We start from the raw sequence: 21,689 nt of genomic DNA, 5'->3' as shown, positions 1-21,689 counted from the left end.
TACCACTTCTGTCACACCCGGCTTTAAGGAACAAAGCCAGGTGCATCTCATACATGCGCCAAGAAGACAACATATATAATAACAGAGTGTATAGAGATAAATGTCAATAACATCAGAGTATTTATTACATAGCGGAAGACTTATTACAAAATAAGGGAATAACCATAAAACGGACTAAGGATCGTCGGCGCCAATGTCAACTGAGAAACGCCATCTAGATCAGATCATACTCCTCGCCTTGTGGCTCCTCCTGAACCACCTGCTCTTCTCCTGTGGGGGGGGTGTGAGACAGCAAGGGTGAGCTCACACATGATCATCGCTCAACAAGTTGTGAGGAATAATGTGACATGAACTCACCAAAGGTGGGAGCTCATGGAGTGTAAGGCTTATCAAAGAGAATGGTTAAAGCTGAGCATTGCTTTTAATGTTGGTCAAAATTTTATTAGCAATTACTAGATGTAAGTAAATACCAAACCTTAAGTAAAGTAATAGAACAAAATTAATAATAAACCCATGCATATGCAAATGACAAAATTGAATTTAGGTTTCATAATTTAATCATCAGAGAGTCCTGAGCTGCTCATGACCGTGAGCTCGGCTAGTATACCAGTTTTACACTCTGCAGAGGTTGTACCCTTTACCCACAAGTCATGTTACCCATCTGCCAAGGGGTCGCGAATCCCATACACCTCTACCTAGGAAGCGCGGCAGGGCAACACTACGAGGCCTTTACAAAGTTCCACTAGCTTCCGAAAACCCGCTACAGTTTATAGGAAGTTCCAATGCAGGGTTCTTGGCTGACTGCCATCGCAGCAAAATCAACCAAGGACCTCCCTACACTGACCACTCCCCTACTGCCCTTGCCCCTTTCGGGTAAGGTAGTCTTCCACTAGCTTTCCTAATTAGTCAGCCAAGGGCGTCCCATTAAACCCTTATGGTGGCACGTGGTTCTCAAGTTAAGCTCTATGTTCCAATTAACATTAATGATCTCAACATGAACATAAATAGAATAACAAAAAGAATTGGAACATAGAGGTAATAAATGATTATCCCAAAACCATATAAAGCAATAGCAAACTACCCAAGTGATTCAGGGGTAAACAAGGTAATGAGATAAACAATCTAGGGTGACCTATTGGGTCCCATCAAAATTAACCTATGCATGGATAAGTGATATTAAAGAACATTATTAGGTAAAAAGTGGTCAAGGGCACAACTTGCCTTCAATGAGCTCCTGCTCAGCTACTTCAACTTGCTGCTCACCAGGATTCTCAGTCACGGGCTCTTCTACTCGCCACAATACAAACAAGCACAGTGCATATAGAGAAATTAACATTACACCAAACATATAAATAAAATACACAGTAATAATCTACACATTAAAATAAAATTCTAGGAACAGGAATCATAATTTTTGGAGTTATAGAATTTAAGTTATGAATTTCCCAAGGTTTTATGTGTTTAAAATAGGATTAAGTGAGAGATTAAATTTCTTATTGTTTTTATGACAAAACAGAGGCTCTAGGTGATAGAGAATAAAACTACAAAATTTTAGGAACTGGAATGGAGTAATTTGGACTAAAAATGAATTTTCTATGAATTTTACAAGTTCTTGCACTTATTTATATGTTAAAAATCATTTCCCAATTCATTTTACTGGATTTCTAATTCCCTGAATTAGGCGCCAAATTCTGAAAAAGACAGGGGCTACGGCGCAAATTGTTCTAAGACTCAGACTAAGTCTAATGTGGACCGCGCGTTTATTAACAGATTTTCCAGGGGCTCTTTAGCAAAATACTACGACCGAAGGGGTACACGTGACTCTGAGCCCTTGGATCAACAGCCAAGCGCTCAGATTAGATCGCACATGACACGGATCAATACGCAACCGCCACCGTAGGATCCGAGATCCACGGTCCGAAATCTCTCACTTGCATACGACTGCCCCAGCCTTTGGATTAACGATCTACGGCCTGGATTGTACATCCACACACTTTTTAATCCAAACCGTCCATCAAGGGACTAACGACCGAGACCCTATCACGAACAGGTATCCGCATCTTCTAATCTCGCCCATTCGAAGCGGATCAGACGGCGCACGATTCGACTTCTCTCCCTCACCAAACGCGGCAGCGCCGCCCCTGCACTACGGTGGCGGGTTCGCCGGAGCAAAGCCATCAGGTGCCCCAAGGCCTAATCCCTAAACTGGTAGCGATGGTATGGGTCTAAGATCATAGCGAACCCAATCCGGGGAACGGCGCACCGATAGCAAGCATGAAGACGACACATTACGCGCAGGCGGATCCGCGGCTAGACTAAACCTCCAACGAGGAAATCCACGGCCACGCGATCCGCGGCAGTCGATGGCACTTAATACTAAGATTAGATGACATCAAGGCGAGCGGAGTGGGTGAGGCCTTACCAGCATTTGGAGGAGCTGACCCGGCCGGCCATGGCGCACGGTGATTTCGTGACGCCAGAGAATACCCCGATCGCTGCTCTTCACCAGGTTATCCTGCGGACGGTCCCTCCTATGTAATGGCAAAGCTCCAGTGATGGACCATGACACAGACCAGAGTTCATGCGATGCTGCGCGATTCCTTCACTCCCAATTCCCCGAGCGCCATCAATGGCGGGTGCCCCAGTTGGATCTCGAATCCGCCACGACGGAGCGGGCGTTCACAGCGAGGGTTTGAGGATGGCCGAATAGGGAGGAGGGGCGCACTGGATCGAGGACGGCCAGGTGAGCAGAGGGAGTCCCACCGACGACCAGGGAGGGACGTGCCAGGGATGTTGACGGTGAGCTCCATGGCGACGATTATTGGGTCGGACGAAGAGGGAAAAGGCAAGCTCGAGATGGCGGACAGGAAAGGGTCCGTTACTTGTACCCAGGAGTCCGACCGAGGAGGTCATGGTCCAGTGGCGGAAATTTCGGCGGCCAACAAGGAGTGGTTGAATGGCCCAGCCGATTCGTGCTCGAGCTTGAAGAGCGACCCGGTGCATGGGCCCCACACGCAGAGGCACAAGCACCCAGCGGTACAACGGCCCCAGACGTCAGCGATAGACCCCGCCCGAGCAAGCAGCGGCTGTCAGCCAGGGCCCGCGTGCCAGGTACAGTGGAGGCGTCATGGCAAATTTGGGCTATGCGGTTAGCGGGGAACTGGGCCGAGCACCATGATTCGGCCCAAGCACGTTTTTCTCCCTTTTCTTTTTCCTGTCTTTTCTCTTTTTTATTATTCTTTTAGATTTCAAATTTTAAATTCCATTCTAGTGGCAAATTCATCCTCAATTTTATGTTGTGCCATTAAAGTACTGACTTTGAAGATACTTATTTTTGTATATATATTTTCTATGAATTCTATACTCTTTCCTTTTTCTTTTCTATATTCTCATGGTTTTATTTTCAAGTTAGGGTTTAAACTCTATGGATCCATTGATATGTCATTAATGACACATTTAATCTATTAACCACCAATGCACAAACAAGCAAAACTCAGCATGATGCAAGATTTATTTGAGTGTCTTTTGTTATTTATTTATAGGTTCCCATGTGATGTTCTCATGAAATGATAAATGGGGATAACACATATAGCTATAGAGTAACATAATTTCTCTTTTTAGACCTTTCTTTACAAAGTGGGTATTACACAGCAGCAGGAGCCCCCCCATCTCCCTCCTCCTCCGCCTCTGTCAGGGTCCGGTCGGACTTTCTCACGACCATCGCGCCAAATCCCCGCATCCTCAGGTACGCCCGCCTCATCCCCATCTCCCTGCCCCTCTCCCTCTTCTCTTCGAATCAACTGTACCAATAGGGGATGTAAGGGATCGGTATGCACGCCCTGGGTTAGTACCACCTCACCTAGCTAAGGGGGTCGTGTTGCACTTATAAGGGCGGGACTTCCTTCTCTCTTAGCCTAGGTTTTGAGATCGAGGTGCCCGTCTGAATAGGCTGCGCATGAGCGCATGAATGTCCGACGCTGGCGATGGTGGGCTTTGGGTGGACTGGCCCAGTGGGTGCGTTACAATTGGTATCGCAGCCCACATTGCTGCTGTTGCCTGGAGAGCTTTGGGCCTCTTAGGAGGTGGGATGTAAGGGATCGGTATGCACGCCCTGGGTTAGTATCACCTCACCTAGCCAAGGGGGCCATGTTGCACTTATAAGGGCGGGCCTCCCTCCTCTCTCAGCCTAGGTTTTGAGAGCGAGGTGTCCATCTGAATAGGCTTCGCACGAGTGCATGAACGTCCGACGCGCTGGCGATGGTGGGCTTTGGGCGGACTGGCCTAGTGGGTGCGTTACAATTGTAAGGGACCGGTATGCACACCCTGGGTTAGTACCACCTTGCTTAGCCAAAGGGGGCCGTGTTGCACTTATAAGGGCGGGCCTCCCTCCTCCCTCAGCCTAGGTTTTGAGAGCGAGGTGCCCGTCTGAATAGGCTGTGCGGCACCAGTTCTATTTCTATCTCGCCTCCTCCTTTTTAGATATTTCTAGGACTGTCGTTCGATTTGTTTGTTTTTATCTCTATATAGGGACGAGTTCCGAAAGAGTTCAATGAGAAGAACCCGAAGAACAAGTATGTTACTACGGTAAGTTTTCCCCATCAGATGAAATTAATCCAATCTAGGGCTCTTCTACAACCGACCGATAGTGCTAAACTCCTTTAACTCTGCGATTAGCCACTTTTGTATTTAAAAAAATAATACTCGACTCGATTCGTGGTTTGTTAATTTTTGTTGTGCCCTCTGCCCCCTTCTCTCCTTGTGGAACTGTAATTTGTAATCTAGATTAGGGATGAAAACGATTTCAGAATTTTTCGGAATTTTGGAAACCGATTTTAAATTTTTCGATCGGATTCATCGGTAACGGTATTTTTTGAAAACGGAATCGGTTTTCGGAATTTTCTATCGGAATCGGTATCGGAATCGGCGTGATGTTTTACCGATCGTTTCCTTCAGTTAACGGGTTTTGTCGGAAATTACCGGATTTGTGTCTCGAAATTTTCCGGAATTGTGTCTCGAAATTTTTTGGAATTGTGTCTCGGAATTTTCCAGCATGTGATTTTTCGCATCGCCTGTACGTCTCTAGATAAAGATTACTTATTTTTGTATTTTTTATACGCCTTAAGATTTTTTTGGGATAGATGGTGTTGGAAGGCAGTTGAGATTAACGATTTGGTCTTTTCCACACATTAGGTTTTATGGTTTTCCTATGAGGTTGTGAAAAACTCTTTATGTGAAGAAAAAATATTTCATAAGTAAACATGCTATGTCAGCTATATCGAGTGGATATTATAAATTGTGAACTTTGAGTCCGTGAACTTGTGATCTTTATGAACTTGTTATACTGTGAACTTGTGATCTTTGTAAATTTTTTATATTATAAATTTGTGATCCTTGTGAACTTGTTATATCATGAATTGTGGACTTGTGGTCTTTGTGATCTTTTGTCAACTTTGTTGTATTGTGAAGTTTGATATGTTTACCGATCGTATTTTAGATTTCGACCGTTACCGATGTATTTTCCGTACCAAACTTTCGTTTCCGATGTTTCCGAAATACTGATTTCGTTTCTGTTTTCGGAGTTACCGTTTTTGATTTTATTTCCAATAAAAAAATATGAAAACGGTAATAGTTTCAGTGTTTACCGACGGTTTCCGACCGTTTTCATCCTCCAATCTAATGTTTGCAACAGTAAAACAGGCGGCCTGCAATTGTCCAGCGGACCTTTTTTTGTTTGCGGGGCGGGCTAAATGGGCTTGCAGGCAGGCCCGCGCCGCTTGCAACCCTACTCTGCCTTGTCTTCTCCCATCATTCCCAAGCGTGAGCAAAACCCCACCACCGAAGACTGCCCCGCCGCCGACGCCCGCCTCCATCCTCTCCTCCAGTTCCTCCTAGCGCCGCCGCCCGACTCCCTCCTCCAGCGCCGGCGCCCAAATCCCTCCTCCAGTGCCGTCGCCGACTCTCCGCCCGCGTCCATCCTCCGGTTCCAGCTTACATTGGTCCATCCTCTCCTCTGCCCCCTCCTCCATCCTTCATCAGATTCAGACGGTGAAGCACCCAGTCCCAGTTCAGGTTCAAACAGTAAGTTGTAACTTGTGTGGTTGAACTTGCTCTGTTTCCTTTTATGCTAGTATTTGTTTTATGAACTCAAGTACTCAACCTATGTATGAACTTATGAACTTATTCTACATCTGAACTTTTATGTAAAATCTGAAAAGACGTTTCAACGTTAAAAAAGGTGGTTCGTAACGTTTTACCGCTTTAATAACCATGTGTAGCAGGACGCTCCGCACGAGCTGGAGATGGAGGTGGAGGTGGCCAAATATTCACGGGGGCAGGGTGCTGACCTGAAGGTAATCCACTACTGTGCTCTTGCAAACAAACTGCAAGTGTCGATCATTCTACTGTACGATGAATATGCTAACCAGCTATGCTACTCTCATTTGGAATGGCTCTGTAGGCGCTGGGGGACAAGAAGTTGAAAGGGCAGCTCAGTGTAAAAGAGAAGCTATATGGCCAATCTGCAAAAGCTGCTGCAAATGCCGAAAAGGTCACCTCTCTTTTCATTGCATATTTGCATTAGCCTGGATTTGGATTGCAAAAACATGCAATTGGTGTCTCACTAGAAATCTTAGGTCAACATTATGTGGGTGAAATGAAGAGAATCTGATATTAAAAACCTGTGTATGGTTAGTTAAGCTGTTTTGGTTTCAAGGGAATCCATTTTGGATGAACTGATGATGTGAGTATTCACACATACAGGGTTAGCATTTTAAGCATTATACGAGTCGCTGAAAGCCCAAAACATTACTGGCAAAAAGGACAAAGCCTCAGGAAGATCTGTTTGTATTTTTTTTTGCGGGGGGTACATATTGGTTTGCTAAAAGTACTATTGCTGAGCCGAAAAGACTTTGTATCAGAGTTTTGTTATCTTAGATCATCTCCTAGGTCCTAGCTTTTCCTCTGAGCAGAACTTGTACATCAATGTGGTCTCTAATATAACACTTGACTGCCAATATCTATAATAGTATATTTTTTTAAATAGAGATATACATTATGAAAGTAGTATTCCTAGTAAAGGTAGTCCTATCAATGTATTTAAATATTTTACATTTTTACTCATTTTGTTCAAAATTATAAGAAGTTTTGACTTTTCTAGATATATTTATTTTACTATGTATTTAGATATAGTGTATATCTAAGTGCATAGCAAAAACTATGTATCTAAAAATGTTGAATCGTCTAGTTTGGAATGGAGGGAGTACATATTAATAGTTGGAAGATAACAAAGTCTAACTAAAAGATAAACCTAGATGGACTTATATTTGTGATAAGAGGAGGCAGCAATTTGTGAAATGTCATGCCTACCTTTTTGAAGACAGTGTGAGGGGCTCTCTTCCGTAACTTAAATATGTGGATCTTTTAGATTTCTTAGTTTGATTCAGTTTGCTCATGACCTTAGTTCTTGTTGGTTATACTCTTTAATTAGCTGTTGTTGATTTTCTTCTTTAATGAAATAACACACAGCTCTCCTGCTCATTTGAGGGGATAAAGCTATTGCTAATTCCAATGACTTGTCCTTGTTTGATTTATGTGACTCAATTTTGCAGTGGCTTATGCCTAATGATGGAGGTATTTTAGAGCCTGGTCATTTGGAGAAAACATATAGATTTTCACAAGAGGATATATTGACAGAGGTGGATCTTTTGAGTTCAAGAAAACCATTTGATATGATCTTACCTGGTAAATATTTTAGTCAATGTTAATGTTCTAAGAATTTTTGTCAACATAACTTTTCTGTCGCTCTTATCAAAACCAGCTGTTAACTGTTTGATAACAACACCCTTGTTGACCCTTGTATTGTGCAGTACTCGGTCCTTATAATATAGGATACACCTCAAACGGCCGCTACATGCTAGTAGGCGGACGAAAAGGCCACCTTGCAATGATGGATATGTTGCATATGGATCTTATCAAGGAGTTTGAGGTAAGTTCTTTTACTATTAAAGCATATTCCTCCGCATGGGTTATACCCTTGTTTATGTCATGTTCTAATTCTGAGATTTTTTTTAAATGATATTATTTTATTAGAAAATTGCAAAACTAGATAGCAAATTCTAAAAATTGTTGATCTCTTGGCTTTTGGGCAAGCCAACAGGTCGGTTGCCGGCTCTTCACAGGCTATCAAGAAGCAAGTTCTACATTTAATGCAATTAGTAACTTACACTGATAATTTTTTATCCCATTTCATATACTTTGAATGGTGGCAGCTACACGTGAACCAAGTTTGATTATTATATTCCAGGCATGCCATTTTTTTAGAACAGTAGGGGACTATTCCTGTCTTTTCCTTTGTGTTTATGGTCCTTGTTTACTAAGACGCCCTCCATTATTTTGAACAATGTTCAGTGGCCATGTACTAATGCTGATGCATTTTTCAATTTCTGTCGAAATACTTCCAGTATCACCCAATTTGGTGTGCTTGATAGATAATAATACATTTTATCTGATTTGGTTTAAATTTCTTTAGGTGAGGGAAACTGTTCGTGACGTGACATTCTTACACAATGAGCAGTTGTATGCGGTCGCTCAAAAAAAGTAATTTTTTTACTTTGCTGGTACTCTACCATGTCATCATCGCTCATGAAATATTTAACATGTGTTAACTGTTGGCCTGAAAACTATGAAATAAAGGGATATTAAAGTTATCTCTGATCATGGTCTCAAATGAGAACATATACTAAATTGTTGTGAAATCTGTTGATCAACCAGGTCATAAAATTATTTCCAAATGGTTGCTGCATGTTCCTCGTAGAAATATCCTGAAGACATATTATTTTATGCAACATTCATTTTTATGAACAATGAACCTATTTCTGGCAGCTCATTGAACTTCTTGTACATAATCTGAATCTTGATGATGTGAGGTAGGACTTAGGAGCAGCTGAGAATTGCCATTTGAGGTCTGAGCTCTGACTGATCTGGATTGCTTATCTGACCTGTTCACCATTGCTTTACTGAACCATTAAATTATTCTACAATTTGAAATGTTTGTACTAGGCTAGATCAAGCAAAATTGTATATGCTTGACTGCTTGTACTTGATGCTTTATTGTTCTGGGCAGTTCATTATCGCTTTTGGTCTCTGTTTCCTGTCTACTATTAACATTTCGTACTTACTCATGAAACATTTTTCAAACAGGTATCCCTACATCTATAATCGACATGGTACAGAAATACACTGTCTGAAGGTAAGCATGATGGCAATATCTTTTTGGTGATATTTCTGGATGATATTACTGTTCAAATGTTGTTTTCACATAGCAGTTTAGCAACATAGATTTTGAGAGATGTGTATCAGTCTCAGCCCTGTCCGCAATACATAGACGTGTTATCATCCTAAATTCGGTGAAGATGTTCTCTTTTGTGAGTGTGATCACTTCTATGTTGGCAGGAACATGGAAAAGCACTGAAGCTCCAATTTCTGTCTAAACAATTCCTCTTAGCATCGATAAACAGCTTCGGGCAGCTCCACTACCAAGATGTGAGCACTGGCGAAATGGTTGCAAATTATAGGACAGGTCTGGGCCGCACCGATGTTATGCGGGGCAATCCTTACAATGCTGTGATTGGCCTTGGGCATGCTGGTGGCAAAGTTACCATGTGGAAGCCAACCAGTGTGAAACCCCTTGTTACCATGCTGTGTCATCATGGCCCGGTGACTGCTGTTGCATTTGACAGGGGTGGCAATCTCATGGCAACAGCAGGTGTTGACAGGAAGATAAAGATCTGGGACCTGAGGAAGTATGAGGTTGTGCGTTCTTACCCAATGCGCGCTCAGTCTTTGGATTTTAGCCAGAAGGGGCTGTTAGCCTGCAGCAATGGATCTCAGGTAGAGATATACAGGGATTTCGGTGGGCATGACTATAGGCTTTACATGAAGCACAAGATAGTGAAGGGCTATCAGGTCGGGAAGGTTGTGTTCCGCCCCTACGAAGACATTCTGGGGATCGGGCACTCGATGGGCTTCTCTTCCATCCTTGTCCCAGGATCTGGTGAGCCGAACTTCGACACCTTTGTTGACAACCCGATGGAAACTACCAAGCAGAAACGTGAGAAGGAGGTGCATGCTCTCCTGGATAAACTCCCTCCGGAGACCATTATGCTGAACCCGAACACGATAGCCACTGTACGAGCTCCGAAGAAGAAAGAGAAGAAGACCAAGGAGGAGATTGAGGAAGAGATGGCAGATGCCGTGGAGGCGGCCAAGAACACTGAGCGCAAGAAGAAGACCAAGGGCAGGAGCAAACCGAGCAAGCGAGCCAAGAAGAAAGAGGAAGACGTTTTCAAGGCCAAGAGGCCCTTCCTGGAGCAATCTGATAAGGTGGATGGGCGACCTGACAAGAAGCAGCGGATAGGTGAACTCCCAAAGGCCTTGCAGAGGTTTGCCAAGAAACCACAATCATAATCGTCGTCGTTAACACAGGGTTGGGATTTCACATTGGTATTTCCAATATGTAGAATTTCCGCGTGAGCACAGAAGAATGTGCCGAAATTTTGTGCTGAACTATTTTGGTATTCCAGCGAGCATGGCCGTGTCAGCTGATTTTTTTTTTGGTGTTGTTTTGGTTCTCATAGAGTTTGTTGCATTTTTTCATTCAGGTGTAGTTAATTCCTAGGTTTAGTGTGGACCGTCTAAGGTCCTGGTTGGTTACAACAAGATAATCACTATCTACTAAATTTGTAGGTATATTTGAACCAAACAATCTAGCTAATGTACTAGATAAAATTTAGCTAAAGCTCAGATTCCATCACCTCTTCGATCCCAAGTAATATTACCAATGAATGCTACAAGAGACAACCGCAACGAATGTTTGGCTGCCATCATCCACACACCTGTGTGGTCTAAAAACTAGCTTACTGCTGTTCCTGGCCCTGCTCTTCTTCACCGACTCCTCCAGTGTCTCCACCACCTCCTTCATGGGCGGCCGCCTCTTTGGGTTGAGGGTGAGCTGGGCAGCCAGGAGGGCTTTGTCTCAGGATTGAGCTTCTTGATGGCAACCATATATGGTGCCAGTGCTGGTCTTTGGACGGGCTTGCCGAACCCATCCTTGGCGACGGAGATGCCCTGTTGCCGCGCTGGAGGAAGGCGCGACGCTGGAGGAAGGCGTCGACGGCGCTGGAGCAGTTCCCCATGGCAGGCGGCAGGAAGCAAGGAGGCGGTTGCTGCAATGGGGAGTGCAGTAGAGCCACGGGAAGAGGACAGTAAGAGCAACTCCAAGAGAAACCTTAAAATAACACTAAAAATATTTATTGGTGAAAAACGCCTTTGAAAGGGAAATGTGTTTTTAGGTCATTTCTAGTATATTTTGGTGATTAAGTGCCCAATACATATTGAGTGAGTAATTATAGGCTTGTTTGGTTCACTACCTAACTTGCCACACTTTGGCTAACTTTTCTGCCTAAGGTTAGTTCTTCAATTCGAACGCCTAACCTTAGGCAAAGTGTGGCGCAATTAGCCACGAACCAAACAGGCCCTATATGTCAAATGATAGATGAAGTGCGAATCGACAAGAAGGTATAGTTCTAGATTTAGTACATTGGTTTTTATGTACTAATATATTTGTCTAAGTGCTAGAATCAGGAAAAGAAAAAAGGATTGGAAAATAGTTGGCTGTGTACAGCCAACTGCTGCTCAGTCTGGGTGTACCAGACTGTCCAGTGCGCCAGGCTGGCTCTGGCGAACCGGCCACTCTCGTGAATTTGTCGGCGGCGTACGCCTATAATTCACCGGACTGTTCGGTGGTGCACCGGACTGTCCGGTGAGCCAACAGCCGCCAGCGCAACGGTCGGCCGCGCAATCCGCGCGCGACGCGTGGCCCCAGCCAACGGTCGGCTGGGAGCACCGGACTGTCCGGTGTGCACCGGACAGTGTCCGGTGCGCGAATGGCTACAATTCTGCAATGGTCGGCTGTGCCATTTTAGGAAGGAGATCCGCACCGGACAATGAACAGTGGATGTCCGGTGGTGCACCGGACTGTCCGGTGCGCCACCCGATAGAAGGCAAGATTTGCCTTCCAAGAATGCCTCCAACGGCTCCTAGCTGCCTTGGGGCTATAAAAGGGACCCCTAGGCGCATGGAGGAGATACACAAGCATACTTTGAGCATTCTTAATCTTTCACACTCCGTCTTTGCGCACTTGATTGACTCTCTTAGTGTTTTGAGCTCCGTTCTAGTGGTGAACTTGTTGCGATTCATTTGAGCTCAAGTCTTGGTTGTGTGTGTGTGCGTATTGCTGCGGATTTGTATGTGTTGCTTCCCTCCCTTACTCTAGTGCTTTCACTTTGATCCTTATTGTAAGGGCGAGAGACTCCAAGTTGTGGAGATTCCTCGCAAACGGAAAAGAGTAAAGAAAGAAAAACACTGTGGTATTCAAGTTGATTATTGGATCACTTGAGAGGAGTTGAGTGCAACTCTCGTCCATTGGGACGCCACAACGTGGAGTAGGCAAGTGTTATACTTGGCCGAACCACGGGATAAATCATCGTGTCTCTTGTGCTTGTTCTCACTGTGACTATTGTGTTTCACAAGAGCTTGGTCCTTAGCCACTTGATTTCATTGTGCTAACACTTAATCAAGTTTTGTGGCTATAAGTTTTAAGTTTTTACAGGATCACCTATTCACCCCCCTCTAGGTGCTCTCAATTGGTATCGAAGCCGTTCTCTTCAAGAAAGGGACTAATCGCCCGAAGAGATGGATCCTAAGGGAAAGAGGATGATGGTCAACGACAAGGAGAAGGAGTCCATCTTCAACGAGCCACGAGACGATAAGACCACTGACTCTAGCTCGAGTCACAAGAAGAAGGACATGAAGAAGAAGAGGCGCATCAAGAAGATAGTCTACTACGACAACGACGAGTCCTCTTCTTCCCAAAGAGATGACGACGACGAGAAAAAGAAAACAATCAACTCAAACTTTTCTTTTGATTATTCTCGTATTCCGTTTAACTCCAATGCTCATTTACTTTCAATTCCACTTGGGAAACCTCCGCACTTTGATGGAGAAGACTACTTATTTTGGAGTCACAAAATGCGTAGTCATCTATTCTCTCTCCATCCAAGTATTTGGGAGATCGTTGAAAACGGAATGGTTTTTGATAGTACTGACAATCCCGTTTTCATAAATGAGCAAATTCATAAAAATGCACAAGCTACCACTGTTTTGCTAGCATCCTTGTGCAGGGACGAGTACCATAAGGTGAGCGGCTTGGACAACGCCAAGAAAATTTGGGACACCCTCAAGATTTCTCATGAGGGGAATGACGCCACCATGGTCACCAAGATGGAGTTGGTGGAAGGCGAACTGGGAAGGTTCGCAATGATCAGGGGGAGGAGCCAACTCAAACATACAACAGGCTCAAGACCCTGGTCAACAAGATCAGGAGCTATGTGTCGGGGACCATAATTAGGGGTACCCTCAAGACGCCTAATTCTCAGCTGGTAACCCCCATCAGCATAAAGCTGCAGAGGCCTGATGGGTGCGATTAAGTCAGGGATCAGTCCATACGAGAGACTCGATCACGCCTCGTCCGAGCCTAGCCTCGGACAAGGGCAGCTGACCCCGAGGGATTTCCGTCTCGCCCGAGGCCCCCCTTTAACGGCGGACACATCTCCGGCTCGCCCGAGGCCTTGCCTTCGCTAAGAAGCAACCCTGACTAAATCGCCGCACCGACCGACCAAGTCGTAGGAGCATTTAACGCAAAGGTGGCCTGACATCTTTATCCTGACGCGCGCCCCCCGGCAGAGCCGAAGTGACCGCCGTCACTTCGCCGCACCACTGACCGGTCTGACAGAAGGACAACGCCGCCTGCGCCACTCCGACTGCAGTGCCACTTGACAGAGTGAGACTGACAGGCAGTCAGGCCCTGCCAAAGGCGCCATAGGAAACTCCGCTCCGCCCGACCCCAGGGCTCGGACTCGGGCTAAGACCCGGAAGACGGCGAACTCCGCTCCGCCCGACCCAGGGCTCGGACTCGGGCTAAGACCCGGAAGACGGCGAACTCCGCTCCGCCCGACCCCAGGGCTCGGACTCGGGCTAAGACCCGGAAGACGGCGAACTCCGCTCCGCCCGACCCAGGGCTCGGACTCGGGCTAAGACCTGGAAGACGACGAACTCCGCTCCGCCCGACCCAGGGCTCGGACTCGGGCTAAGGCCCGGAAGACGGCGAACTCCGCTCCGCCCGACCCCAGGGCTCGGACTCGGGCTAAGACCCGGAAGACGGCGAACTCCGCTCCGCCCGACCCAGGGCTCGGACTCGGGCTAAGACCCGGAAGACGACGAACTCCGCTTCGCCCAACCCCAGGGCTCGGACTCCGCCCTGACCTCTGCCGAACGACCTCCGCCTCGCCCGACCCAGGGGCTCGGGCTCGGCCTCGGCAACGGAAGACGGACTCGACCCCAGCTTCGGAGGAGCCCCTACGTCGCCCGGCCTCGGGCGTGGGCCCGCCACGTCAACAGGGAGCGCCATCATCACCCTACCCCGAGCCGACTCGGGCCGCAGAGAACAAGACCGGTGTCCCATCTGGCTAGCTCCGCCAGATAGGCAATGATGGCGCCCCGCGTGCCCTGTGACGATGGTGGCTCTCAGCTCCCTTACGGAAGCAGGGGGACGTCAGCAAAGACTCGACCGCTCCGACAGCTGTCCCTCCGCCAAGCTCCGTTGCTCCTCCGACAGCCACGACATCACACCAGCAGGGTGCCAAGACCTCTCCGGCTGCCACATTGGCATGTACTTAGGGCGCTAGCTCTCCCTCCGCTAGACACGTAGCACTCTGCTACACCCCCATTGTACACCTGGATCCTCTCCTTACGACTATAAAAGGAAGGACCAGGGCCTTCTTAGAGAAGGTTGGCCGCGCGGGAGCGAGGACGGGACAGGCGCTCTCTTGGGGCCGCTCGCTTCCCTCACCCGCGTGGACGCTTGTAACCCCCTACTGCAAGCGCACCCGACCTGGGCGCGGGACGAACACGAAGGCCGCGGGATTTCCACCTCTCTCACGCCCGTCTCCGGCCACCTCGCCTTCCCCCCTTCGCGCTCGCCCACGTGCTCGACCCATCTGGGCTGGGGCACGCGGCACACTCACTCGTCGGCTTAGGGACCCCCCGGTCTCGAAACGCCGACAGTTGGCGCGCCAGGTAGGGGCCTGCTGCGTGTTGACGAACAGCTTCCCGTCAAGCTCCAGATGGGCAGTCTCCAGCAACCTCTCTGGCCCGGTTCGGTGCTCCGTTTCGGGAGTCTTGAGTTCATGTCCTTCGACGGCAGCTACGACATGATACTCCTTCCACCGCCGCGCGACAACGACAATGGCGGCCGACAACCCGCCCGCCGGCGGCGGAACCGACGACATCTTCCCCGCGTGGTGGAAGAACAACATTCGAGCTCGCCCCGTCCTCTCCCCCGCCAACGGAGGAGGACGCGGGGCAACCAAGGCCAAGCGGGAGGCCGCGCTTCGTCGGCCGTCGAGCGAATCGACGCCCCCGACGCCCCAACGGAAGGCACGCCGGGCGTCGACCTCGCGTTCGAGACGAAGGCAAGCGCCGTCCCCCCGCGACACACCGATCCCGAGCAAGAAGACGACGCCAGCGCGCTCGCGGAAAGCTTGCAGGACGTCGCCCTCGTACCTGAGACGACGGTGCCACCAGTCCCCGACGTGACTATGTTGCTCCTCGTCGACCAAAAGGTACTGACTGATCCCCATCTTACGTCATTTCGACTCGGCCTCAACCCGCCTAGCGACCTTGCTTTGGCGGGCGCTCTCGTTGAGGCGAGTGCAACCCCTCTGGGGTTTCGTATGCGGTCGCCTTGGGACCGATTGACGGACATCTCGACCTACGGGCCCTCTGGGTCCGAGGAAGATGACGATCCCAGCATCTGTTGGGATTTCTCCGGATTTGGCAACCCCAGTGCCATGCGGGACTTTATGACCGCATGTGACTACTGCCTCTCCGACTGTTCCGACGGTAGCCGCAGCCTTGACGACGAGGACTGCGGCCCAAGCCGCGAATGTTTCCACGTCGAGCTAGGGGATCCCTCCGAAGGCAACCATCTCGGCATGCCGGAGGACGGTGATCTTCCTAGGCCGGTGCCTCGCGCTGACATCCCGCGGGAGCTAGCTGTGGTCCCCGTTCCGGCGAGGGGTCACGACCCACAGCTCGAGCAAGTCCGCGGGGCGCAGGCCAGACTCGACGAGGGAGCAGGAGCGCTTGAGCCGATCCGTCGGGACGTCGGGCAGGTATGGGCGGGCCAACCCCCGGCCGGAGAAATACGTCACCTGCCCCAAGGTTTCCAGCACCGCGTCGCCAACGACGTCAGGGTCAGGCCACCGCCCGCATCTAGCGGGGTCGGTCAGAACCTGGCAGCCGCAGCGATGCTCCTTCGCGCGATGCCGGAGCCATCAACCACCGAGGGTCGGCGAATCCAGGGAGAGCTCAAGAATCTCCTGGAAGGCGCTGCGGCCCGACGGGCCGAGAGCTCTGCCTCCCGAAGGCAGGGATACCCCTCGGAACCTCACGCCGCGACTTCCCGATTCATGCGGGAAGCCTCGGTCTACACCGGGCGCACGCGCAACACCGCGCCTGCAGCCCCGGGCCACCTCGGCAACGAGCACCATCGTCGCGACCGTCGGGCCCACCTCGACGAAAGGGTGCGCCGAGGCTACCACCCCAGGCGTGGGGGACGCTATGACAGCGGGGAGGATCGGAGTCTCTCGCCCGAACCACCCGGTCCGCAGGCCTTCAGTCGGGCCATCCGACGAGCGACGTTCCCGACCCGGTTCCGACCCCCGACTACTATCACAAAGTACTCGGGGGAAACGAGACCGGAACTGTGGCTCGCGGACTACCGCCTGGCCTGCCAGCTGGGTGGAACGGACGACGACAACCTCATCATCCGTAACCTCCCCCTGTTCCTCTCCGACACCGCTCGCGCCTGGTTGGAGCACCTGCCTCCGGGGCAGATCTCCAACTGGGATGATTTGGTCCAAGCCTTCGCCGGCAATTTCCAGGGCACGTACGTGCGCCCCGGGAATTCCTGGGACCTTCGGAGCTGCCGGCAACAGCCGGGAGAGTCACTCCGGGACTACATCCGGCGATTCTCGAAGCAGCGCACCGAGCTGCCCAACATCACCGACTCGGATGTCATCGGCGCGTTCCTTGCCGGCACCACCTGCCGTGACCTGGTGAGTAAGTTGGGTCGCAAGACCCCCACCAGGGCGAGCGAGCTGATGGACATCGCTACCAAGTTCGCCTCTGGCCAGGAGGCGGTCGAGGCTATCTTCCGAAAGGACAAGCAGCCCCAGGGCCGCCCATCGGAAGAGGCTCCCGAGGCGTCTACCCCGCGCGGCGCCAAGAAGAAAGGCAAGAAGAAGTCGCAATCGAAACGCGACGCCGCCGACACGGACCTTGTCGCCGCCGCCGAGTACAAGAACCCTCGGAAGCCCCCCGGAGGTGCTAACCTCTTCGACAAGATGCTCAAGGAGCCGTGCCCCTACCATCAGGGGCCCGTCAAGCACACCCTCGAGGAGTGCGTCATGCTTCGGCGCCACTTGCACAGGGCCGGGCCACCCGCAGAGGGTGGCAGGGCTCACGGCGACGACAAAAAGGAAGATCACCAAGCAGGAGAGTACCCCGAGGTCCGCGACTGCTTTATGATCTACGGTGGGCATGTGGCGAATGCCTTGGCTCGGCATCGCAAGCAAGAGCGCCGGGAGGTCTGCTCGGTGAAGGTGGCGGCGCCAGTCTACCTAGACTGGTCCGACAAGCCCATCACCTTCGACCAAGCTAACCACCCCGACCACGTGCCGAGCCCGGGGAAGTACCCGCTCGTCGTCGACCCCATCGTCGGCGACGTCAGGCTCACCAAGGTCCTGATGGACGGGGGCAGCTGCCTCAACATCATCTACGCCGAGACCCTCAGGCTCCTGCGCGTCGATCTGTCCTCCGTCCGAGCAGGCGCTGCGCCCTTCCACGGGATCATCCCTGGGAAGCGCGTCCAGCCCCTCGGACAACTCGACCTTCCCGTCTGCTTCGGAACACCCTCCAACTTCCGAAGGGAGACCTTGACGTTCGAGGTGGTCGGGTTCCGAGGAACCTACCACGCGGTACTGGGAAGGCCATGCTACGCGAAGTTCATGGCCGTCCCCAACTACACCTACCTGAAGCTCAAGATGCCGGGCCCCAACGGGGTCATCACCGTCGGCCCCACGTACAAACACGTGTTCGAATGCGACGTGGAGTGCGTGGAGTACGCCGAGGCCCTCATCGCCGACCTGGAGAACCTCTTCAAAGAGGTGCCAGACGTGAAGCGTCATGCCGGCAACTTCGAGCCAGCGGAGACGGTTAAGGCCGTCCCTCTCGACCCCAGTGGCGACACCTCCAAGCAGATCCGGATCGGTTCCGGGCTCGACCCCAAATAGGAAGCAGTGCTCGTCGGCTTTCTCTGCGCAAACGCCGACGTCTTTGCGTGGAGTCCCTCGGACATGCCCGGCATACCGAGGGATGTCGCCGAGCACTCGCTGGATATTCGGGCCGGAGCCCGACCCGTCAGGCAGCCTCTGCGCCGATCCGACGAGGAGAAGCGCAGAGTGATAGGAGAGGAGATCCACAAGCTAATGGCAGCAGGGTTCATCAAAGAGGTATTCCATCCCGAATGGCTTGCCAACCCTGTGCTTGTGAGGAAGAAAGGGGGGAAATGGCGGATGTGCGTAGACTACACTGGTCTCAACAAAGCATGTCCGAAGGTTCCCTACCCTCTATCTCGCATCGATCAAATCGTGGATTCCACTGCTGGGTGCGAAACCCTGTCCTTCCTCGATGCCTACTCAGGGTATCACCAAATCCGGATGAAAGAGTCCGACCAGCTCGCGACTTCTTTCATCACGCCCTTCGGCATGTACTGCTACGTCACCATGCCGTTCGGTTTGAGGAATGCGGGCGCGACGTACCAGCGGTGCATGAACCATGTGTTCGGCGAACACATCGGTCGCACAGTCGAGGCCTACGTCGATGACATCGTAGTCAAGACAAGGAAGGCTTCCGACCTCCTCTCCGACCTTGAAGTGACATTCCGATGTCTCAAGGCGAAAGTGAGAGCACCTAGAGGGGGGGGGGGGTGAATAGGTGATCCTGTAAAACTTAAACTTATAGCCACAAAAACTTGTTAAGTGTTAGCACAGTTATTGCCAAGTGGCTAGAGAGGAGCCAAAACACAATAACCACAAGAAAGCAATCACAGAGATGACACGGTGGTTATCCCGTGGTTCGGCCAAGTACAAAACTTGCCTACTCCACGTTGTGGCGTCCCAACGGACGAGAGTTGCACTCAACTCCTCTCAAGTGATCCAATGATCAACTTGAATACCATGGTGTTCTTCTTTTCTTTTCTCTTTTCCCGTTTGCGAGGAATCTCCACAACTTGGAGTCTCTCGCCCTTACAATTGAGTTTCACAAAGAAGCACGGAGTAAGGGAGGGAAGCAACACACACAAATCCACAGCAATATGCGCACACACGGCCAAGAATCGAGCTCAAAAGACTATCTCAAAGTTCTCACTAGAACGGAGCTCGAATCACTTAGAATGACAAACGAATGCGCAAAGACTGAGTGTGGATGATCAAGATTGCTCTAAGGTTGCTTGGTTTTCTCCTCCATGCGCCTAGGGGTCCCTTTTATAGCCCCAAGGCAGCTAGGAGCCGTTGAGAACAAATCTGGAAGGCCATCCTTGCCTTCTGTCGTCGGGCGCACCGGACAGTCCGGTGCACACCGGACACTGTCCGGTGCCCGATTTCTTTCCTTAAACAGCCCAGTCGACCGTTGCCGACCGTTGCAGATCTGGCGCACCGGACATGTCCGGTGCACACCGGACAGTCCGGTGCCCTCTCTCGACCGTTGGCCGGGCCACGCGTCGCGCGCAGATTCCGCGGCCGACCGTTGGCTCGGCCGACCGTTGGCTCACCGGACAGTCCGGTGCACACCGGACAGTCCGGTGAATTTTAGTCGTACGCCGTCGGCAAATTCCCGAGAGCGGCGTCTTCAGGTCGAGGCAGCCTGGCGCACCGGACACTGTCCGGTGCCCCACCGGACAGTCCGATGCCCCAGACCGAAACAGCCTGTTGGCTGTACACAGCCAACATTCTCCTTTTCTTCTTCTCTCTGTTTCTAACACTTAGACAAATATATTAGTACACAAAACCAATGTACTAAGGCTTAGAAACATACCTTTACTTGTGATTTGCACTTTGTTCATCCATGGGTATAGATTCACATTTAAGCACTTGTGTTGGCACTTAATCACCAAAATACTTAGAAATGGCCCAAAGGCACATTTCCCTTTCAATCTCCCCCTTTTTGGTGATTTATGCCAACACAACATAAAGCAACTAGAACAAGTGCAAAATCACTTCAAATAGAATAAATTCGAGTTTTATTCAATTTTGGCATATATGGATCATCCTTTGCCACCACTTGGTTTGTTTTTGCAAATCAAACTTAAATCTCTATCTCTAAGTCAAACACACATGTTGAAGCATAAAGAGAGTCATTCCAAAAGAGATTGATCAAAGATTTCAAAAAAAAACTCCCCTTTTTCCCATAATCAACATTTCTCCACAAGAAACCAATTTTTGATGAGAGAGACAATACAAGAGTTTTGACAAACCAAAAGCTCTATCTACTATTTTCAAAATTTCTCAAGTGGTAGCTGATCCATTTATTGCTTTGGCCTTTATTTTCTCCCCCTTTGGCATCAAGCACCAAAACGGGATCAATCTTGGCCCTTTAACCCCATTGCCTCACCAAAATCTTCAATTAAGATCAATTAGGCAATAAGAGTTAAAAGATGAACTTGGAAAAGTTACTCTTTTCATCGGAGTGCAGTGGAAGTCTTTCATGGTCCAAGTCCACCTTTTTCCTTTCAATTCTCCTTCGAGACTAAATCAAGCAAACTCAAGCATATGGTTAGTCTCAAAGGGTCAAGTTGTAACACATCTCCCCCTTAATATGTGCATCACTTTGCAACGGACTTGTGAGGTCCAGGGAGTGTTTGTACAACTTGAACACCAAAATAAGCAACAAAATGCAGAATGAACATGATCAAAGGCATAAACACATGTATGCTACAATTCAATCCAAGTTCCGCGAATCTAAGACATTTAGCTCACTACGCAGCCTGCAAAAGGTCTTCTCATCTAGAGGCTTGGTAAAGATATCGGCTAGCTGGTTCTCGGTGCTAACATGAAACACTTCGATATCTCCCTTTTGCTGGTGGTCTCTCAAAAAGTGATGCCGGATGTCTATGTGCTTTGTGCGGCTGTGCTCAACAGGATTTTCCGCCATGCGGATAGCACTCTCATTATCACATAGGAGTGGGACTTTACTCAGATTGTAGCCAAAGTCCCGGAGGGTTTGCCTCATCCAAAGTAGTTGCGCGCAACACTGTCCTGCGGCAACGTACTCGGCCTCAGCGGTGGATAGGGCAACGGAGGTTTGTTTCTTAGAGTTCCATGACACCAGGGACCTTCCTAAGAATTGGCACGTCCCCGATGTGCTCTTCCTATCGACCTTACATCCAGCATAGTCGGAGTCTGAGTATCTAATCAAGTCAAAGGTAGACCCCTTTGGATACCAGAGCCCGAAGC

General features: G+C 49.7%; 1 protein-coding gene across 2 annotated transcripts; it reads left to right on the top strand.

Moving 5' to 3' along the window:
• The first annotated feature begins 5,728 nt into the window (after positions 1-5,728).
• On the top strand, positions 5,729-10,652 carry LOC100191648 (Transducin/WD40 repeat-like superfamily protein). Of its 2 annotated transcripts, none has more exons than XM_008649070.3 (8): positions 5,729-6,078; positions 6,279-6,350; positions 6,458-6,547; positions 7,608-7,740; positions 7,866-7,984; positions 8,528-8,595; positions 9,199-9,247; positions 9,451-10,615. In XM_008649070.3, exons 2-8 carry the CDS (start codon positions 6,300-6,302, stop codon positions 10,462-10,464), a joined length of 1,524 nt encoding a protein of 507 aa, XP_008647292.1. In that variant the 5' UTR covers positions 5,729-6,078; positions 6,279-6,299; the 3' UTR covers positions 10,465-10,615. The 2 variants fall into 2 exon arrangements, with proteins under 2 accessions (XP_008647292.1, NP_001130549.1); NM_001137077.1 differs by having other exon boundaries at positions 5,843-6,078; positions 6,276-6,350; positions 9,451-10,652.
• Positions 10,653-21,689: the final 11,037 nt, after the last annotated feature.

The sequence above is a fragment of the Zea mays genome, chromosome 6 (assembly GCF_902167145.1).
Source record: "Zea mays cultivar B73 chromosome 6, Zm-B73-REFERENCE-NAM-5.0, whole genome shotgun sequence".
NCBI lineage: Eukaryota > Viridiplantae > Streptophyta > Magnoliopsida > Poales > Poaceae > Zea > Zea mays.
Note: the sequence above shows the minus strand (reverse complement) of the source record. Positions and strands in the feature narration are given on the sequence as shown.

Bases quoted from the DNA above. Each gene is read 5' to 3' on its own strand.
- LOC100191648 (NM_001137077.1), top strand. From the start codon at position 6,300: ATGGAGGTGGAGGTGGCCAAATATTCACGGGGGCAGGGTGCTGACCTG. The intron at 8,596-9,198 runs GTAATTTTTTTA...TTTTTCAAACAG, and splicing joins TATGCGGTCGCTCAAAAAAA to GTATCCCTACATCTATAATC. The intron at 9,248-9,450 runs GTAAGCATGATG...CTATGTTGGCAG, and splicing joins CAGAAATACACTGTCTGAAG to GAACATGGAAAAGCACTGAA.